General features: G+C 35.2%; 1 protein-coding gene across 3 annotated transcripts in view; it reads right to left on the minus strand.

The window, feature by feature from the left end:
- Positions 1-20,525, minus strand: part of ZNF512 (zinc finger protein 512) — a 33,204-nt gene that overhangs the window by 9,677 nt on the left and 3,002 nt on the right. For 2 of the 3 annotated variants that reach the window (XM_051976242.1, XM_051976243.1), the window contains 9 exons: positions 8,815-8,996; positions 8,049-8,144; positions 7,666-7,749; positions 6,561-6,685; positions 6,093-6,179; positions 5,437-5,535; positions 4,638-4,805; positions 3,869-4,063; positions 2,003-2,104 (listed from right to left, as the gene is read on the minus strand). In XM_051976242.1, the coding sequence (XP_051832202.1) occupies positions 2,003-2,104; positions 3,869-4,063; positions 4,638-4,805; positions 5,437-5,535; positions 6,093-6,179; positions 6,561-6,685; positions 7,666-7,749; positions 8,049-8,144; positions 8,815-8,996 (1,138 nt within the window). Of the gene's footprint in view, positions 1-2,002; positions 2,105-3,868; positions 4,064-4,637; positions 4,806-5,436; positions 5,536-6,092; positions 6,180-6,560; positions 6,686-7,665; positions 7,750-8,048; positions 8,145-8,814; positions 9,000-20,525 lie in introns of all 3 variants that reach the window. The other variant, XM_051976241.1, reaches the window with a different exon arrangement.

A 20,525-nucleotide genomic window follows, 5' to 3' on the forward strand; every position in this document is an offset into this window, starting at 1 on the left:
TGTTATGGAATATTATTGTTCTGTAAGAAATGACCAGCAGGATGAATACAGAGAGGCTTGGAGAGACTTACATGAACTGATGCTAAGTGAAATGAGCAGAACCAGGAGATCATTGTACACTTCGACAATGATATTATATGAGGATGTGTTCTGATGGAGGTGAATTTCTTTGACAAAGAGACCTGAGTTTCAATTGATAAATGATTGACAGAAGCAGCTACACCCAAGGAGAGAACACTGAGAAACGAATGTGAATTATTTGCATTTTTGTTTTTCTTCCTGGATTATTTTTACCTTCTGAATCCAATTCTCCCTGTGCAACAAGCGAACTGTTAGGTTCTGCAAACATATATTGTATTTAGGATATACTGCAACATATCTAACATGTATAGGACTGCTTGCCATCTGGGGGTGGGGGTGGAGGGAGGGAGGGGAAAAATCGGAACAGAAACAAGTGCAAGGGATAATGTTGTAAAAAGATTGCCCTGGCATGGATTCTGTCAATATAAAGTTATTATTAAATAAAATAAAATAAAATATTTAAAAAAAAAAAAAAAAAGAAAAGAAAAAGAAAAAAAAAACAGTTGAATGATTCTCTTCTTCTTTGCTTGCCAGCATCTATATAGGAGTGAAGATATGATTGCTGGGAATGATCCAAAGCTAAGGCTGGGCAAAATATAATTGGTGGGGCTCAAGAAGAGGGAGACAATGTTGAGTTGAATTAATTCATCAGGAGGTCAAGATGGAGAGAGTGACAAGTGCAGGGAAAATAAACTGGAAGAGAACTGAGAGATCAAAAGACTGGAATTCATAATAAGGACAAAGAATAGGGTTATAATAGAAAGAATATTATATAATTTGCTATCCTAAGATACTATGCCTCTGCCACAAAAAAAGTATTTTATTTTTCGAAATCCACATAAAAGACATTTACCAAAATTCATTTTTGAAAGGTTTTGAATTCCAAATTTTTCTCCTCCTCTCCCTTACCTCCTCCCTCCCTAAAACAGCAAACAATTTGATATAGGTTAAATATGCACAATCCTTTTTAAACATATTTCCATATTTGTCATGTTGTACAAGAAAAATCAGATCAAAAGGGAAAAAACCACAAGAAAGAAAAACTACGCAAACAAACACACAAAGATGAAAATACTATATTTTGATCCACATTGTTTCCATAGTCCTCTTTCTGGATGCAGATGGCATCTTCCATTCTGTCTATTGGAACTGTCTCAAATCACCTGCTATGCTTTGTTTTTAATGACATCTAAGGTCAAGTTCATTTTTCAAATTGCCATGTCCCACTATTGAGTAGGAGGTGAGCATAGTAAAATTCAACTACAAAAGTACCCATAAATCACCATTATTTTCTTTTCCCTGGCACCAATCACCAAAAAGAAAAACAAAGAATTCAGATGAAATAGGTATTAAATGAATTTAGTCCTCTAAATTTTTTTTTAAGAATACAATCCAGCAAAATAAGTGTATGAAAATGTATACATATATTATATTTAACTTATACTTTGACATATTTTACATGTATTGGTCAACTTGCCATCTGGGGGAAGGAATAAGAAGAAGGGGAAGGAGGGGAAAAATTGGAACAAAAGGTTTTGCAATTATCAATGCTGAAAAATTACCCATGCATATATCTTGTAAATAAAAAGCTATATAATAAAAAAAAAAATAAAAGGAGATAATTCCAAAAAAAAAAAAAAAAGTACAACCAGAGTTCATAGATTTTGTGATTTCTAATTTTTCCCTAGAAAATCCAATGAAGGTGCTACTTGCTATCACATATATACTGCAAAGCAGCTAAGAGATTAAAAATGCTTAAGGCAAGTTCTCACCATGGTAAACAGAAAAATAAGGTTATTTTGAAATAAAAACAACTATGATTTCTGTGTCTTTTGTGTGTTCTCCTGCACTCTCAAAAATACTATGCATACAGTAGACCATTAATAAATTCTAACTAAATAAATGGGAAAGAATAAATTACCTGGTTAGGACAATGGACACGATGATACATCTTGATTTCTGATTTCCATTTGTAGAGTACTTCCTGGCTGAAGGTAGGTAGTCCAGGACGAGTATATTTCAGCTACAAGTCAAAAACATAGACAAATTCATACCTTGCATAACATACTCCTAATATTACCCCAAGTTCCTTATGTTGACAAATATGGAAATTCCGGAGTCTTGCATAAAATAATAAGAATGAGAATGAGAATGTTTTATACTGTGCTTTAAAGTATGCAAGACAATTTACTTTTGTCAAGTTATCTGATCTTCACAACCCTGGGAAGTAGGAGTTCCTTTATTATCTCTATTTTACAAATGAGGAAACTAAAGCTGAAAGAGATTAAGAGACTTATCCAGGGTCACACAATTAGTAAGGCCAAATTTGACGTTGATTTGAACCCGCATTCTACATTCTATGTAATCTAGCTGTCTTGATATGAGAGAATCCTTAAGTTCTTTAGGCAAGTGTAGTTTTGAAATTGATATTCATAAAACTAAGTTTTAGGATGATTTTTATAAAAATGAATTTATAAAATTATTAAATAAGAATTTAAACTCTAAGCCTCATCTACACCTTGAAACAGTAAGTACTTAGCAAATGTTTGCTAAAACTAAATGAATTTAGTTTTTCGAACCTGAAATCAGGGACAAGGTTTATTTTATTTTATTTTATTTTTTTGCTGAGGCAATTGGGGCTAAGTGACTTGCCCAGGGTCACACAGCTAGGCAGTGTTAAGTGTCTGAGGCCAGATTTGAACTCAGGTCCTCCTGATTTCAGGGCTGGTGCTCTATCCACTGTGCCACTTAGCTGCCCCAAGGTGGTTTCCTCCTTAATCTCGCTAGATCTCAGTTCCCTCCTCTGTAAAATAAGGTCAAACTAAATGACTTCTAAGGGCTTTTCTTTCTAGTAGTAAATTTATAATCTTATGCACTTTTGATATATGTACTATCAAAATAAATATACAACATAAGATGAACTCTCAGGAAGTCCTCCATTAGAAAAGACTTCTGTATTCTTGTGTGTGTATGCGTGCGTGCGTGCGCGCATTATATATTCTCGGCTTGTAACTACCATTTATCATGCTAGAATCATCAATTTAAAGATAGACAAGACCTTTGAGGGACGTTATTAGGAAATGACATAAATGTATATTTTATCCTCATTAGAACAGAAACAAATATAAGAAATTAATTGAATACTTTAACTTAGGTTTCTAAAACAGTACTTATTTTCAATTCAATAACTTGAGATAGATTCCTAGCCACTATTAAGTCAAGAAATTTTATTGTTTTTTTAAATCAATGGAAAAATATGTTTCAACTTCTGATGTATGACCCTTTCATTAAAGGTTCTTTTCATTCTCCTTCAGTAGAAACCTGGACAAATTTAAATTCTATTTAAACTGTTTATTCATGCAATCACCTCCCCTTCTATTATATATTGTCCTTGCCTCCTATATAGATCTTTTTCTTAGGTGCTCCTTTCTTAGGTGATCTAAACATTCCATATAGCTCCTATACTCTTAACCTTTTATATCTATATCTATATATAAAAAACTAGTAAACAAGTAACATAACAGATCAAACACTAAGCAAAAATCCAATCCAATTAGTGGCATTCATAGCTTTATTAGAACTACTCCAGAGTTAAGAACTTCTAAGGGAAAGTACAAAACTTATTATCTAGTACTTAACTCCAGGTTAAGATATCTAGAACTAGGCTAATTCCCAGAATGGAGATCCATGTTTTCACTGGCATATATGGGAAAGACTTGCCAAAGTGAAGTCATTTTGCCATAGTGAGCACAGCATTCCACAAGATCAGTTTGAATTTCAACTTCACCTTCCGGTCATCAGGAACCAGGTCCTGAAGCACCTTCTTCTTAGGCCACTCTTTAGCCAGTTCAGCATTGGCTAACTCCTGCAGGTAGTATACAGCCACCTTAGCTGAACGTCTCTGCACACGACCCCCCGTACCAGTCTCCAAATTCAGCTCTCTTAAGCCCTCTGGTCGGCCTGACTCTGGAAAGAAGGGCATCTGTAGGTGGGAATCACAGGGAAAACCAGGTCTGTTAAGCAACCTCAATCAGAGACAGAAAAAAAGATTACAATATCCTCAACACCAAATAAACATATAACAGAACTCAGTAGCTATTGGTTTGTTAATTGCTGAGAAGGACTAATCCAATCAGTCTATAATCCAATGAAAAAAAGGAGTTGGTTCTTAAGTCAATGAACCTATTGGGCCAAAGACCAAGATATATTATGGTAAAAGGGTATTTTTTCTGACTGGTTCTGGAACATTGTCTACAAATAATAAAGTACCACAAGTCCTTCCCAATATGACATTGGTCAAAGGTAAGGCTGATGTATATATGTAGGTAGATATATCTACTTACCTATCTAAAAATATTATCTCTCTCAGTCTTTAGAAGACCATATCTATTTATTAAAAATATTCTATGTTCTGGCTTTTCAGATTTACTAATATTTTGGAGAATAAAACAAAACAAAACAAAACAAAACAAAACAAAACAAAACAAAAACATGCCAGAGTCAAAAAGAAAGAAGTAAAGAGAATTATTACACAGAATCTGGCAGGCTGTACTCACAGGTCCATGTTCTGACCGCAGGTGATACATAAGTCCAGCTTTTGAGCCATAAGCCTTCCCACAATGGTGACACTTCAATGTCATTTTCTCCAGCTCTGCAGCTTCTTTGCCACATTTTCGGATGTGATACAAGTAGCCCATAATGCTTGTGAAGCTGCCAGAGCAACTCTAAACATGAGAAGGAGGTCTAAAATCTTATCTTATTCCCTTTGACACAATTCCCCAAATTCCACAACCTCAGTCCTTTCTTCTGACATTACAACAAGAACATGTCCTTCTAACACCCCCATCCAACAAAATCTTTCCTTAATCCCAGCTCAACTTCCACCCTAAACCACAAAATGAGTACAATTAAAAAGAGAACTTCTTGTCCTGACTAAAAACTGTAGCTCTGTAGAGATCTAACCCAAATCAAATATCAAAATACAAATACAAAAATTTCAGTCCAGACTTCCTAAGAACCTTATGCTTAAATCCTCTCTATCCACTTCAATAAGAATAAGCCATCCCTGAAGTTTGGGGTGGGGAAAAAACTTTGGAGGAGGAAGGAAATTGAAAGAAAAAAGCTGTTTTACAAAGGGTTATACTAATGAGCAGGAGATAGAAAATAAAGAACTTTATTTAGCTTGTGATAACTAAAGGGAACAGGAATTATCCTTGAGGGGAGGGGAGATGGAAGAGAAGGTGATTATGGAGGATTTGAGAGTAGTATCCTCAAAATTCAGGGCAAGAGAAATTGTCCTCAAGCAAACAAAGAAGCATAGGGATCAAGAGGCCCCAATCCAGGGAAGGCTCATACCTCCCGTGTGCACTTGAGCTTCCCCATCCTTTTCAGGACCTTTCGCAGACGCTCTCGTTCATTTGGCTCATCTAGCTCTCCCCCATCTTTCAGGATGGGCTGAAAAGCAACAGAAAAGACAGGAAGATGAAACAATGGGCAAATATTAATTAATATTAGCTAAACAACAACAATAGTAGCTTGCATTTATATAGGGCTTTAAGGAGTGTATGGCACTTTATAAAAATTTCCTTTTTAGTTAGAGAACAGAAAAAAGGGGGAGAGGTGAGGCAGTAAGTGCCTAAAGGAAAGAAATCAGGATAAGAAGATAGGTCAATGTGAGTTATAGGTTGTCTGAATCTCTAAACTCTTCTTTATTCTTCTAGCCAGAAAACATGATTTCTGAGCCCTGCCTTCACCCTGGACCAATCATCATGAGTATGTTAATTTACAGTAATATAGCCACTTTGGTTGAACTAGCTGTAGATTCAATCTCAGATTTTAGAGTTCAACACCCTCTAATTAAAAGTCTATCAGCTCATGCTGTTGTCCAAGCACCATCCTCAAATGTTTCCTTTGGGACTCCCCATCCCCACCACCCACCCCACCAATCCAGACAAATGTCTAGACACCACATGCTTTCCGCTGGCTCAGAAGAACAAATGAAGCTTTCTTACCAAATTATTATGGTCTGCCATGACATGGTACTTCATCCCTGCCAATGACCGAAGTTGCTTCCCACAGTGGTGACAGGTATACATTTCCTGGAAGATTAGAGAGTTCCTCAGTCCCATAAGTAAATAAAATTTAGCAATAATGCTCAGAAGAGAACTAGAGGGATACATATGCCACATCTGCTTAAATCTACATATGTGCCATTCCTCTAATCAACACATAATTCAAATTACTCACATATTGTCTTCTGGAGACAAGGAAAAAAGCAGCTCACCAACATGTATTTCCTGTGAAATTTAAGCTCCTTAAAAGGCAGGGACTATTCTATTTTTCTAGCTCCATTGCTTCACACTTGGCTTGCTCCATGGTAGGAGTTTAATAAATGCTTGCTGAGCTTATCTGAATTGCCTAATATATTTACAGCAAAAGGCTTAGAGACATGAGTGCAACCACTCCAGTCTCATTCTCACCTGTCTGCAGTTTCCCATGTGCTTCTTTAAACCCTCTACTGTCTTTCTGACTACTGCCCGACAGGTTGGACAAGAAACTCTGCCTTTATCCAGGATCTCCAGATACCACTGCTCCTCCGCACTGCCTGCAGAGGAAAGAAGAAATCACTTCACAGATTAATGAACGTTATTCCAGAGGAGCATGTCGACATAAGTAGAGAAAGGCATTCTGTGAGGTAATGCTTTACCTGTGAGGATACAACAAGGTACCTATGTGTCCTCACAGAGTTGTGAACATCAAGGGGCATGTCCCCAACACTCTCAAGGACTGAATAGTCACTTTAGTCACATCTTTTTGGGGAACCAAAAAGTACAATGAATGCTAAGGGGAAAGAGTCCTATCAAGGACTCTAGGAACAAGTAACATCACATTCTTCACAAAGAAGAATATGAGTACCCCTTGCATTGATTCATCTCTGCTGGAACAGAAAATCTTAACTATCCGATGGCCAACCTTATGGTGATATGATAACCTTTGCAAATTTAGCTCCACTAATCTTTGGAAGGATTCATCACTGGGCCCATACTCATAGCTCTTACAGTTTGGTAGATTATATCAGAGCCACAGCCTTTGAGAATACTGGGCAACTTCCATACCAAGATCAAGCATTGAGATCTTTAGTGAAAGAATGGCAATTCAATAACTGTCTCATTACAAATATCCTAGGAAGGAAGAGATTGAGACACATGTAATGTATAAAAGTACTCCCCAGACCACTGATCTTTTTTCCACCCTATCCCCTTGTCTAGAGGTACAGTCCCTTTGGAGATGGACCTTGGCAACTGCTTCTGTAGGTACCACAACCCCTGACTTCTTTGTAGCTATGACTACAGAAAACCTGAAGAAAAAAGTTCTTGTCAAAAATTCCTTGGCAAAATTAAAAAGAAATGAAATGTTTTTCAGGGAAAATAAAATAAAGCATATGCATTACTAAGCTCACTAAGGATCATAAGATCATTCTATCTGTATACTCAGGACTCAGCACAACACCTTACACATAGTAAACGCGTAATAAATATTCATTTATTTATTCAGACTACCAAAAGCTTCCAGGGACATACATACCTGCTGGATAACTTGGTGGATCCTTTCGGATATAACGGCTCTGGGTTTTGGAAACATGCTGAGCTCTAGGCCGCTGTTTCTTTCCTATTGCGAGAAATAGTTGAAATCCAAAATATCAATTTTGTTAGCCACTATGTCTAACACCAAAAACATTTTATCTGTCTAAAAAGCTGAGCCCCTTTGAAGTCATCGAAGAACCCACAGACATAGTAAGGTAATCCAAAGGTCTTTTTCCATTTCTTAGAATGGAAGAGTTTCAGAGTTTCAAAGAGCTAGAGGTTAAACAAAGATTTGAAAACCAGTACTGAGGCCTGCTTCTTTTCATCTCTGGAGGACCCAAACTTTGCAACCCTTTGAAGAAAGGTACATGCCAATTCTTTTACCAGAAAGTTTCTGCTTCTTCTGAGGAAATTCTTCATAATCTTCATCTTCTTCTCCACTAGTCTTCCTCTTCCCTTTGCCTGATACTCCACCTGTAACTAAGGAAAAAACAGATGGCAGCTCAGCTAGAAGCTGAAGTCTAGATCTGCTACGAAGACATCTATTATATTTTCATGTAGTCAACACAAAAACCTAATGATCCTCAAAAAAACAGAAACTTCACAAGGACATTTATATATTTCTATATATAAATAGAAAATTTATATATTACTAGATAAGAGTGTATGTATCTAACTCTTATATGAAGACCCACTGTATTTCTATCTTCCCTTCATTCACATCTGAGAGAAGAACAGAAGTTAAAGAATGCTACTCAGGCACAGCTATAAGCCAACATAAACAGTAGTTTGTTAATCCCTATGTTAGGAACTAACATAGATGATGCCAGTTAAATCTAATCATTGAAGCACTAAGGAGAATCGGGATTGTTGAGTAGAAAGTTTTATCATTACCACAGTACCCTGAGGTCATAACCTGGCACCAAAATCTTTTTGATTGGAATTGAGATATCCAAAATAAAAGTTTTGTATTCATGAAGAACAAAAATATTATCAATCTCAGGTTAACATAAAGCCCTACTTGTCGTTATGCCTAAGAAATATAGTTTGTTATTTTTCATTTTTTATAGGAATTTGCATTTATTAACTAGAAGCCAGCTCCCTATCCAAAGAGGAAGAATTATTCCTACAAGGGATATAGAGTTCATACCTTCACCTTGGGGATGAGAAGTTGCTTTGATCCCTCTCATTTCCAACCAATAAGTCGGCTTTCGGATAGATGTACGACCACCATTCACCAACTTTCGGGAAGAGGCAGAGAATGCTTCACTTTGGGAGTCATGGCCAGATGATGTGCCCTGGAAGCTGCTATCCCCTGTGGCACAATGGGTCCTGCTAGTAACACAATACAAAGAAAAGTACACGCCAAAGAGCAATGTTTCTATTTTTTTTTTGTTTTAATTATAAAAAAAACAATGAGCATATTCCTAAAGCAAAAAGATTCTATGAAGTCAAAGAATCAAGGAATATATTTCAAGTCAATCAAATAAACTTTAAAACAAAATTAATGAAAGATTCAATTAAGATACAAGATAATCAGGGGAAATGGCAAGCAGTTGATGTCAATGGGAATTTCTGGGATTAGGTGAAGGTCAAATAAACTGGATAGAACAGAAAACTACTTTAAGCTCCAGCTAAGGACCTTTGGATCCAGAATCCAAGAGGAGTAAGTAAAAAATTAAGGAGTAGCCACAAATGACAGAGCAAAGAGAAGGCAATTTATGGTTTCTAAGGTGTCCCAATTCTCCTTAGATCCCGAGTTTTAAGTTATCAAAGTGTATCATCATATTCAAAAGCATGTGGTATCTCATTATGGACACCTTCCTCCTATTGTGCTGAATTTTCACTGGCTGTCCCCCTTGCATGCAACTCTTACATCATCTCCACTTCCAGGCATCCCTGGCTTTTAAAACTAAGCTAAACTCCTATAGAATAAACTTCTGTTAAGTGACTTCCCTCTTGAGATTATCTCCAAATTACCCCATATACATCCTGTTTTTATATAGTTGTTTCCATATTGGCTCTATTACATAACGTATTTTTTGTCTTTCTTTGTATCCTCAATGCTTACCATAGGGCTTGGCACTATGTAAGTGCTTAATGAATGTTAACTGACTGATATTTATCACATATTTCTTCATCACTTTTTGAGTGATCTGCAAATTTAATTCCTCAGAAACAGATGTTTCATTAGCCAGATCTATGGCACCACTGAAATTGATATTAAATATATGATCCTTTGTTTTCCTGAAGAGCTTAGTGTCACTGAAAGCACAACATAATTTTCCACAGACATTCTAGCCTATTCTTCTTCTGGTTAAACTCTGGGCCCAGTTCATGAATGAATCACATGCAGCATCCACCCAAAATACATGTTCTATGGGTTATCTCCCCAACTACATTGCAATAGTCTGAATGAATAACAAGCACACTAATCCACTTGACTTTTCCTGTGTGAGCAGTTAGGCTGACCTCTTCTGAGTATTTATGAATCTAATCCTAATTTAGGAGGTTTTTTAATTTTCAGGACTGATTTAACAGTTAGTAAAATGTCATCAATGTCACCAATGGAATGTGAAACTCCAAAACTATAATCTCGAAAGGAAAAATACTGCAAACTGCCAGACAAAAACTATTCAAATATCAAGGTGCAACAGCCAGGATTACCCAGGATTACCCAGGATCTGGCACCTTCTACAATAAAGGATCAGAGAGCCTGGAATAACATGTTGAGAAAGGCAAAGGACCTAGGGTTACAACTAAGAATTAACTACCCAGCAAGAATGAGCATCATCTTATCAGGGAAGGGGATGAAGTAAAGAGACTTCTGATTGAAAAATCATTTCTATTGAAAAAAACAGAAAATTTAATCTACAAATACAGGACTCAAGAGAACCATAAAATGGTAAAGGCGGGGGGGGGAATTATATATATATATATATATAAAATTTACTTTCCTAGGACAAAAATATCAAACTCTTGCCAAGTGTATCTTTGGGACAGACAAAAACGGGGCTTCACATGGACTGAGGGTGTGGCTGTGAATGAACTCTGATGTAATGACATCAGAGAAAAAAGATATTAAGGGGTAGGAAAAAAGAGATAAGGGGAGGTATAATGGGACTATTAGTTCACATGAAGAGGTGCAAAAGACTTAATACAACTGAGGGAAAGAAGGGAGGGGGATGAGCATTATCTGAAATTTGATCTCATCAGTTCTGGCTTTAAGAAAGAATATCTTAAATCATTCAGTTGGGTATAGACATGTATCTAATCCTATAAAGAAGTAGGAGGAAAAAGAGGAAAAGAAAAGGGAGGGACAGGATAGAAGGGAGAGCAGAAACACTAGGGAAAAAGGTAAGAAAAGGGATAGAGATGATAGGAAATCAAGTATTGTATGGAGGGGGTAAAATAAAACATAAGACTAAGAACAGATGGGGGAAAGAAAACAAAAATATGTACAGAAAGAAATAGGATGCAGGGAAAGACAGAGATGTAATCATAACTGTGAATGTGAATGGGATGAACTCTTCCATAAAACAGAAGTATAGAGTGGATTTAAAAACATAATCCTACAATATGTCGTTTATAAGAAACACACTTGACACAAGAGATATATACAGAATAAAGGTAAAAGGCTGGAAGAGAATTTATTATGTTTTGGCTGAAGTAAAAAAAGCAGGGTCTGATCTCAGATAAAACAAAAGTAAAAATAGATCTTAAGAGAGGCAAGGAGGGAAAGTGCATTTTGATAAAGGATATGATAAATAATGTAGTAACAATACTAAATGTGTATGTACTAAGTGGTAGAGTAGGCAAATTCCTAGAGAAGATTTTAAGCCAGTTACAGAAAGAACTAGACAGTAAAATTATTCTAGTTGGGGACCTCAATCTCCCCCTCTCAGAATCAGACAAATTTAAGCAACAAAATAAACAACAAACTAGGGAGGTTAATAGGATCTTAGAAAACTTAGATATGATTCTCTGGAGAAAACTGAATAGGGACAAAAAGGAATACACCTTTTTCTTGGCAGTACATGGCACCTACACAAACTGACCATGTATTCAGGCATAAAAACCTCACAATCAAATTCAAAAAGGCAGAAATAGAAACTGCTTCCTTTTCAGACCACAATGCAATAAAAATTATTTTCTATAAAGGGCCAGGGAAATATAGACTAAAAACCAGTTGGAAATGAAATAATATAATTCTAAAGAATGCATGGGTCAAACAAATCACTTAATCCATAATTTCATCCCAAAAATGACAATGAGAAAACACACCAAAACCTATGGGATGCAGACAAAGCAGTTCTTAAGGGAAATTTTATATCTCTAAATAGATATATAAATAAAATAGAGAAAGAGGAGATCAATGAATTGAGCATGCAATACCACCAAAAGAAGCATTTAAAGGACACTGTTAGGGAATTCCTCTTCAATTTGAACTGTGCACTGAACATCTACAAAGAAGGTAAATGTGTCTCATTTTATACAACATTTGAAACTAATAACCAGAGGGTTTAAGAAAGTTATCTTCATTTTTACTGCTTCTAAAGAATCTTGAACATATGTTTAAGAGACCTTTTTAGGGAAAAAGACATTAAGGGGCAATTTGCTATCAAAAAATCAAATGCTTTTAATCATCACCAAATAATCAGCAGTTGTTAACTTGCTCCTTTCAATCAGCTGTGTGACTGAAGATGTGGTTTGCTATGAATAATTGATAAAAATCATCCTGTTTCCTTCTCATACTTCCATCAAGGATAACCTCTTGATGAGTTTGCCAATTATTCTCACAAAGATTCTACAGAGATGAAAAAATAAGACACATGAGCCAGTAGTTACTAATCTGTTTGCCTCAGTTTCCTCAGATGTAAACAGGTATGATGATAATAATAGTACCAACTTCTCAAGGTGGTTGTAAGAATTAAATGAGATTTTTGTAAAGCATTTAGCACAATGCCTAACATATGGGTAAGTGCTATTATTATTATTATTATTATTAATTTGGAGATTATTAAGCCCTTCATAGAAATGCTTTACCTCCTTATACTCAAAACACTGCAGTATTATAAAAGTGTAATTATCTTCAAAATAGTTTTTTGCAAAGATATATTTTGAACATTATTAGACAAGAAGCCCAAGTACATCCCAGGAAATGTATCTTGTTCCTTCTGGACACTGATAAAAAAAAATATGCAGCAACTCCTTTGTCTATGCAAGAACAATTTGTGAATCATTCTTTCATTCACTTGTAACTTTTTGTAGCTTCTGATCTTATATATAATGAAAATGTCAAGAATGACATAATTTTCACTTCCACCAATAATATCTATTGGTCATTCAGGACATTTACATTATCACTTATATTACTATTTTATTTACATTACGTTAATGTTTATAGAGTCTAAAAATAAGTGATTCTTAATATCCTGTGCCCCCTTTTCCACTCATCTGCCACCATCACAAGAAGGGGAAGAGAGTCACAGGACTAAATGATATTTTACTATTTAAGAGTTTGTTGCATGAGTTACCACGATCAAAGAATCCATTACCAAGTGGCTAACCTAATAGTTTCTTCAGTCCTGGGAAAACAAATTGTTACTGCTCAGACTGTCCTTCCAAGTCTTTCCAATTTAGTAGAACCTAGAATCCAGGGCCACCTCCATACTATGAGGAGGAAGTAAAATAAGACTTTGTAGACAATTCTCTCAACAGAAAGAAAAGTAATACTGTGTTGTAAAACAAACACTCCAGGACTCAAGTATATGTTCTGTTTTTGCTCCCCAAACTAAAGCCAGGAATGTCTGTCAGTCAAAGGCTATCTGAAATTCAAGCCCTAGAAATCCTCTGAGAAGGGAGATATAACTATCTTGGTTCCCTGAGCTTAATGATTCAGGCTTTCTTTTCTTTTTTTTTGGTTTAGGCAACTAGGGTTAAGTGACTTGCCCAGGGTCACACAAGCAAGGAAGTGTTAAATGTCTGAGGCCAGATTTGAAATCAGGTCCTTCTGACTTCAGGGTTGATGCTCTATCCATTGTGCCACCTAGCTGCCCCTTGATCTTAATATCTCCGAAAAGCTTTCTCTTTGGCCTATTTTTCCATGCTGCTTCCTTCTGCGTGCTTAAAAGTGGTTATAAACCATGATGGATATTCCTCCTCTTCTATGTTGCTACTCCCCCTCCACCTGCACAAAATTTGAGAATTTCTGACTTAGTAGGTAGGATTTAAAAGAAAGCCCCAAATTAAACATGATGAAATATTTTTGTTCTGACTCCTCCAAGATGTATCTGAACTCCTGGCTCTGTAGCAGTTAATTTGTTTTCATTAGCAAAAATCTCTGGGAGGGTTAAGAGAGAAGTGATCAGTTATTTGCCCTTTGATGAAACTAAGATTCACTGAGCAAATACAAAAGAAGATACTGGACACTGATAGAGTAAGGGAATGAGGGAATTTAGGGAAAAAGATGAGAATAACAGCAGATGGTAAAGGGACAAGGATTCAGAGAGAAAAGGAAAATATCAAATGCAAACTTTGATCTTAGCAGTTTTATCAAAGGCCAAGATCAAGATGTTGTTTTCCTTTTGTCAGTTTTCTGATTAAACCCCTCTCTTCTCTCTTTGCCTGACTACAGCTTAGCATGAACTATACTCAGACTTATAACATGCTAGCTTTTCCTTCCATTTATATTCTATTAATCCTTCAATCCAGTTCAAATGCTACTGACATTGTGAAGTCTTCCCTAAACTACCCCAGCTATAAGTTTACTTATAATATTTCATATTCCTTTTAAGAAAAGATACAAGTATTACTCTTATTAAATTATAAGTTTTCTGGGAATGGGTGACAAGTCTGATTTACCTTTGTAGTTTCTTGTTCCCATTCCTGGTAGATGCAACACACACAATATAGAGGCTTTAGTAGCTGGCCAACTGGAGCATTAAAACCTTCCCCCCAAAACAGACATGTTGCAGGAGAAAAAGTATTGACAATGAGGAAATTTGCCTCACTTTCCCAACTCTGCCACTGTTTAATTTGGGACAAGTTATTTAATGTCCCTGAGTTTCAATTTCCTACTAAGTAAATGAGAGTGCCAGGCTAAAAGATCAATCAGGCCTCTTTCAACTAATACTACTAATAATAAAATATTTTATACTACTACTAATAAAATATTTGGGACAGATAGGTGGCCCAGTAAATAGAATGGAATCAGGAAGATGCCTCAGACATTTACTAGCTGTGTGATCCTAGGCAGGTCATCTAACCTTGTTTGCCTCAAATTCCTCATCTGTAAAATGAACTGGAGAAGGAAATGGCGTGCCTGCCAACACTTTTGCCAAAAAAACTCAAAAAGGGGCAACAGAGTTGGACACAAGTGAAAAATTACTAAGCAGCAACACACAATAATATTTATACCCATATCTAATCTGTGAGGAGTCTGATTGTTATAGTCCCATCGCACAAATGGAAACTGTGGACTAAAGAGGTTAAATAACTTGAATATCCATGGAAGGTGAATGAAAACCAAGACTCCTTAAGGTTAACTTTAGCAGGTTTTCTGCTACACCATAGCATAGTGTATGTTACAGAGGCTTGCACTTACCAATTTAGATGCTTTCTATAAGTCTTTCCTTTCTCATTTTAAGCCAGACAACCTTTACCATTCATACCTGTAATTTAAAGTGTCTTCCACGGAATTCCCTCTGTTCTCGGCATACAATTCAAGAAATTTTCCTCCAGCTTTATTCATTTTCACCTCCTTTTAAGACTCTCAAAGCAACCTGGTAGCCTAAAGGGATAGTGTTGGCCTAGGAGTCAGAAAGCCCTCAGGATTCATTCAAATCCTACTCAGGAACTCAGCAAACTGGGGAAAGTTACTTACCCATAAGCACAATTTCCCAATCTCTACAATGGGGACAGTAGTTATGGACCTCTTCTCAAAGAGGTGCAAAGACTATAAATAAGAAGAAATAACACTTGTACAACTCTTGGCAATAATTAAACTGTTATTATGCTAAGAAAGTGATTACAATGTCCACGCAGTTCTGACCCAAAGAGCCCACTGTTAGGCATATATTCCAAAGAGGTAAAAGATTAGAGGCTGAAGGAAAAGCCTTTATCTGCACCAAAATATTTGTAGCAAGGAATTTCTCTGGTAGAAAGAATTAGAAACAATATAAGATGCTCACTGATTAGGGAATAGCTAAACAAATTGTTGCACAGGAATGAAATGAAATATTATTGCCTTGTGAGAAATCACAAATATTAAAAATACAAAGAAGCATGATAAGACATATATGTACTGATACAAAATGAAGCAAACTGAACCAAGACAAATACAACAACACAAAATCAAAGTTAAATATCAGTTATAATGCTCAATCCTGTCTTTGAGAATGACTTGGTGCAGCAATGTTTCTTGATTCGGGAAGAAGGGAGGTAATAGTATTTGAAAAATTATGATTCACAAAGGAAATAGATAATTTTCAGATGAAGAAATTAAAGCCATCTATAGTCATGAAAAAAAAATGCTCTAATCACTATTCATTAGAGAAATACAAATTAAAACAATTTTAAAGTACCACCTCCCACCTATCAGACTAGTTAAGATGATGGGAAAATATAATGTTAAATGTTGGAGGAGATGTGGAAAAACTGGGACCGTACTACATTGTTGCTAGAGTCGTGATCCTGCCACTCTGGAGAACAATTTGGAATCATGCCCAAAGGACTATCAAACCATGCATACTTCATAAAAAAGGGAAAAAAGATTCACATGTACAAAAATGTACAGCCCTTTCTGTGATGTCAAGAAACTGGAAATTGAGTAGATGTCCATCAACTGGGGAATGGCTGAATAAGTTGTGGTATATGAATGTAATGTAATGTAATATAGTTCTATAAGCAATGATGAGCAGGCTGATTTCAGAAAAACCTGGAAAAACTTGCATGATCTAATGCTGAGTGAAGTGAGCATACTATATACAGGAGAATACTATACACAGTAACAGAAAGATTGTATACCATCAACTATGGCTGACTTAGCTCTTCTCAACAACACAGTGATTCAAGACAATCCCAACTGACTTGGGGTGCATCCAGAAAGAGACCATATGTAAATTGAAAGCATACTATTTTCATTGTTTTTTTTCTTTCTTGTGGTAGTTTTGATTTTTCTTTCACAACATAACTAAATATGGAAATATGTTTAAAATATATAACCTAGATAAGATTGCTTGCTATCTTAGGAGGGAAGAGTTAAGGGTGGAAAAAAAAATAAACCTGGAATTCAAAATATCACAAAAATGAATGTTGAACACTATCTTTACATGTAATTGGAAAAAATATAACACTATTAAGTTAAAAAAAAATTATGACCCAATGAGAATTCATTTGCTCCTCTTTACAGAGGTGAGAGACTCGAATGTGGAACATTACACATACTGTAGGCTTTGGTTAACAGGTCAGTTAGTTTTGCTGAACTGCCTTTTTTTTTTTAAATAAGGAATGGCTCTCAAGAAGGGATATATTTGGAAAAGAAGACAATTAAAGGATATTGATCTTTTTTTAATAATAAAAAACTAAATTCAACAAAAAACCTCAAAGCACTAAAAGTTATTTTTTATTATTTAAATTAAATTATTATTTCAATTAAAACCTCTTTCTTCCATCATTGCCATCATTGATGGCAATGATGCCTTATATTTTCATTCAAATCTATTTTCTTAAAGTTCTGTTCCTCACAAAGCTTTTGTCTACATGCTTTTAAGCCTCTTAAACAAAAAGCATATGTCCTTTAGAGAATAGCAACAAGGAAAGTTGAACCCAATCACCTATTCCCAGTTTGTATTGTATTGTTTCATTTGTATTTATGAAACTGATATTTTCTGATCATGTCAACAGATCCCTAAGTTCAGCCACTGAAGACTGAGACTGAGTCTGTAAATATCGGGAAAATCAATCTTATCTATCATCATCTTAGTAAAAAACAGATATGAAAGCAGAATTGTTTTAAAAAATAAATTAAAATTTTAAAAGCACCAAAAGCAAAGAGTATGAAACTGTTTCCAAAGTATATATTGTTAAAAGAAAGGAAAAGGAAAGACTGAAAAGATAGGAAGTATACTAATTAACAGGTATACTCAATTTCTATCCTGCATCTTCTTTTTCTCTATACAAGAAATTCTTAACCTTTACGGACCCACTCTACAGTATGGTGAACCCTATGTATCACTTCTCAAAATGTTTAAATGTATGGAATAAATGGGAATACAAAAGAAGCCAATTAAATTGATATAAAGATGTAATTTTTTTTTTCCCTTCCAAGCTTAAACACCTCTAAAATCTATTCTATCTTGTACTTCTGTAGATTTCAGGCTTAGAACTCCTGTTCTATACTTCTATTCTCAGGGACCTCATCAGTTCCCTCGGTTACAACTATCAATTTTGGGCACTGGCTTCATAATTTACTTATCTAGACTTTATTTCTCTCCTAAACTATAGGCCTACATCTCCAACTGCTTGCTAAACATCATCTCCCTTTGGATGTTCCATACACATCTCAAATTCAACAAGCCTAAAATGAAATTCATTTTTTTTTAAACCTACTAAATCTCCTAACATCCCTATTATTGTTGACCACCACTGTTCAGTGGCAATTTAAGGGAAAAATTAAGAGATAGGACTACAGAGAATCCTGGGACACATCAAATCATAATCTAGAAAATGTATACTCTAGAAAAAGGGACACAGTTTCAGTCATATAGAAAGAATGGCACTATTATTTTTCTAGTAAACCAGGTTCAAAACCTAGGAATCATTCTTGGTTCCTCACTTCCTCTCATCCTACATTATTAAATTTTGATGATTCAATCCTTTTAACATCTTTTACATCAGTATCTTCCTCCCTATACCATAACCAGACCCTCATCATTTGTGCCTAGACTATGCTAACAGCTCAACTAGTCTTCCTGCTTTGTTTCTCAACTGTCCAATCCATTCATAATTAAAGCACCGTATCTACTCATATCATTCCCATTTTCAAGAAACTTCTAATCCCACAGGCCTGAAGAGATCTCCTACTTGGAACTCTTAGCTTTCTTCTAAACTCAAGTGCCAACTCTTTTCTATTAGCACCACAACTTCAAAAATCACCTGCCTTCTGTATTTACTTAATCTGCAAATATAATGTGCTTTCCTGGTAAAATGAAAGCTCCACGGGAGCAGAATAAGCCCATTCTTTTTTGTGTCCTTAGCATCTAGCACTTGGCATGTAAGAGGAATTTAATTGATGCTTGTAGATACAAGAGGAAATAAGACTACTTAGGACTACAGAAAGAGATCTGGAAAAATTCAAAAATGATGAATTCTAGTTTTTTCTCAATTCTCATCCTTTTTTCAGATCATGTGTTAATATTAAGCATTCTTTTTATGATCCTCAGACCTGAATTTTACGTTATCTCCATGTTTCCAGATCATCATCTATCACTAGTCCCCTATGTTATGAGGTCTGGCATCTCAGAATTGTCTTAGGCCTTTCTCTTTTCTTTCTATACATTCTCTCAGGTTTTTTTTTTTTTTCCCTTAAATAAAATGATTTATTAAAAACCTAATGTTGAACATTAACACAAAACTACAAATAATGAAACTTGTTTTACAGAAAAATTTGTTTTTCCTGATACACATTCTCCATTCTTTTAGTTCTGCTTTTTCCACTTTGCAGTATTTCATAGAAATCATTCCAGATTTCTTTTTATTCTTCCAAATGTCTTAATTACATTAATTTAACAAAATTATTTATCCATTCTTCTATTATTGGGCATTTCAGTAGCTTCAAGTTTTTTTTGTAATTGTATATATAGCTACTATGAAAATATTTCAATGATTTTTTTATATAATACTTTAATAGTATATGAACTTGAATGAAAACTTTTTTTAAGAAATGCATTTTAATAGTATATTATTTTTCCAATTTCATAGAAAGATGGTTTGCAACTTTCATTTCTTAAGATTCTGAATTTCATTTTTTTTCTCCCTCCCTCTCTTACCTTTTTCCTTCCCAAGCTAACAAGCAACCTGATATAGGTTATACATGTACACAAATGAACACTTTTGTTTTTGAAAACATTTTAGAGTATAGCTCAACAGTAGAATCACTGAGTCAAAGAATATGATTATTTTTGCAACTTTTACTACATATTGTAAGATTGCTCTCCAAAAAAAGACTCTACAAGTTTGAAATTTCTCCAGCAATGAAGGCATGTACCTGTTTTTCATAACTCCACCAGGGTTTTGTTCCTTTTAATTATTTTGCCAATCTGTTATACTGCAGTTCTCTTCATAAAAAGAGCTAAAGCAACATTTCTAATTGCCTATTAGTTTAAATTCAACATGCCCTAAACAGAACTCTACTTTTTCACACAAATTCCTCTCTCTAAATTTCTATTTCTGTGGCAAGTACCAATCCTTCTAGTCAACCAGCTCTAAACCTCATTTTATTTTCCAAATACATGTAAAGATAGTTTAACATTCACTTTTAGAAGGCTTTGTGTTCCAAACTTTTCTCCCTTACTGCCCCCCCCCCCAATACAGCAAGCAATCTGATTTAGCCAAATATGAACAATCCATTTAAACATATTTCTGTGCCAGTCATGTTGTGCAGGAAAAAAAATCAGACCAAAAGAAAAAAACCATGAGAAAGAAAAAGCAAACAAACCTATCAAAAAAAAAAGTGAAAATACTATGCTTCATTCTATATTCAATCTCCATAGTTCTCCTTCTGGATGCTGATGGCATTTTCCATAAGAATTGTTTTGAATCACCCTGTATCTAAGAACCAAGTCTTATCACAATTAATCA

This window comes from Antechinus flavipes, chromosome 2 (genome assembly GCF_016432865.1).
Source record: "Antechinus flavipes isolate AdamAnt ecotype Samford, QLD, Australia chromosome 2, AdamAnt_v2, whole genome shotgun sequence".
Lineage (NCBI taxonomy): Eukaryota > Metazoa > Chordata > Mammalia > Dasyuromorphia > Dasyuridae > Antechinus > Antechinus flavipes.